This window comes from Bombus impatiens, unplaced genomic scaffold (assembly GCF_000188095.3).
Source record: "Bombus impatiens unplaced genomic scaffold, BIMP_2.2 scf_0548, whole genome shotgun sequence".
Classification (NCBI taxonomy): Eukaryota; Metazoa; Arthropoda; class Insecta; order Hymenoptera; family Apidae; genus Bombus; species Bombus impatiens.
This window is the reverse complement of record NT_176967.1, coordinates 1,085,206-1,085,944: the sequence shown is the minus strand read 5'-3', so window position 1 is coordinate 1,085,944 and position 739 is coordinate 1,085,206. Positions and strand designations below refer to the sequence as shown.

General features: G+C 54.0%; 1 protein-coding gene across 1 annotated transcript in view; it reads right to left on the bottom strand.

Moving 5' to 3' along the window:
* Positions 1-739, bottom strand: part of LOC100744332 (zinc finger protein 608) — a 27,362-nt gene that overhangs the window by 12,883 nt on the left and 13,740 nt on the right. The window contains 1 exon segment of the mRNA XM_024369306.1: positions 6-739. This exon segment is cut by the window's right edge and continues 15 nt beyond it. Coding sequence (XP_024225074.1) covers positions 6-739 — 734 coding nt within the window.

Genomic DNA, 739 nt, shown 5'->3' with positions numbered 1-739 from the left:
AGCCGATCGACGATGAGGAACTCGTGCCCCCCGACCGATCGGACACCGACGAACCACTCGAGGACAGGGAACCGGCACCCCCGTTCCCGCTATCCTGCGACGATATCGTTCCATTTATTTCATTCGACTTGACGATCTCGTGTTTCGCCTCACTGCTCTTCGTACCCGGTTTCGTACGTTTGATCTTCATTTTCAGTCCTTTGTCGACGGTGGCCGAGTGTTCAACGGCCATTTTGCCCGGATTACCAGAATTCCCGTGCGCTGCGTTAACGCTACCTACCACCAAGGCGTTACTCTGTTTTGAAGCGGTGCCCGCGACGATCGCCGGGCAACCGTTCGCGTTCCCGGTACCGTTGCTACCGACGCTATTCACGATACTTGCGTTCCCGTTAGCGGGACTGTTCGATCGTCCGGTCGAGTTTAATACGCAAGACGAGGACACAGACGACAAGGTGGACGACGATACGGTCGATGAGGATAAACAAGAGGTTGACGACGACGACGACGACGATAATGACGAAGATAACGACGAAGAAGAAGAGACGGAAGAAGTCGAAGAAGAAGACGACGACGACGACGACGACGAGTTTGACGATTGACCGCAACCGTTCGGACTTGCTGTCGTAGCTACGATCAAGTTTGACGAGCTCAAACCGTTCGCTGTGCTTTGCAGTTGATGATGATGATGATGATGATGATGATTCGAGGTATTCGATGCCGATGCTGCCGAGGCAGGCGT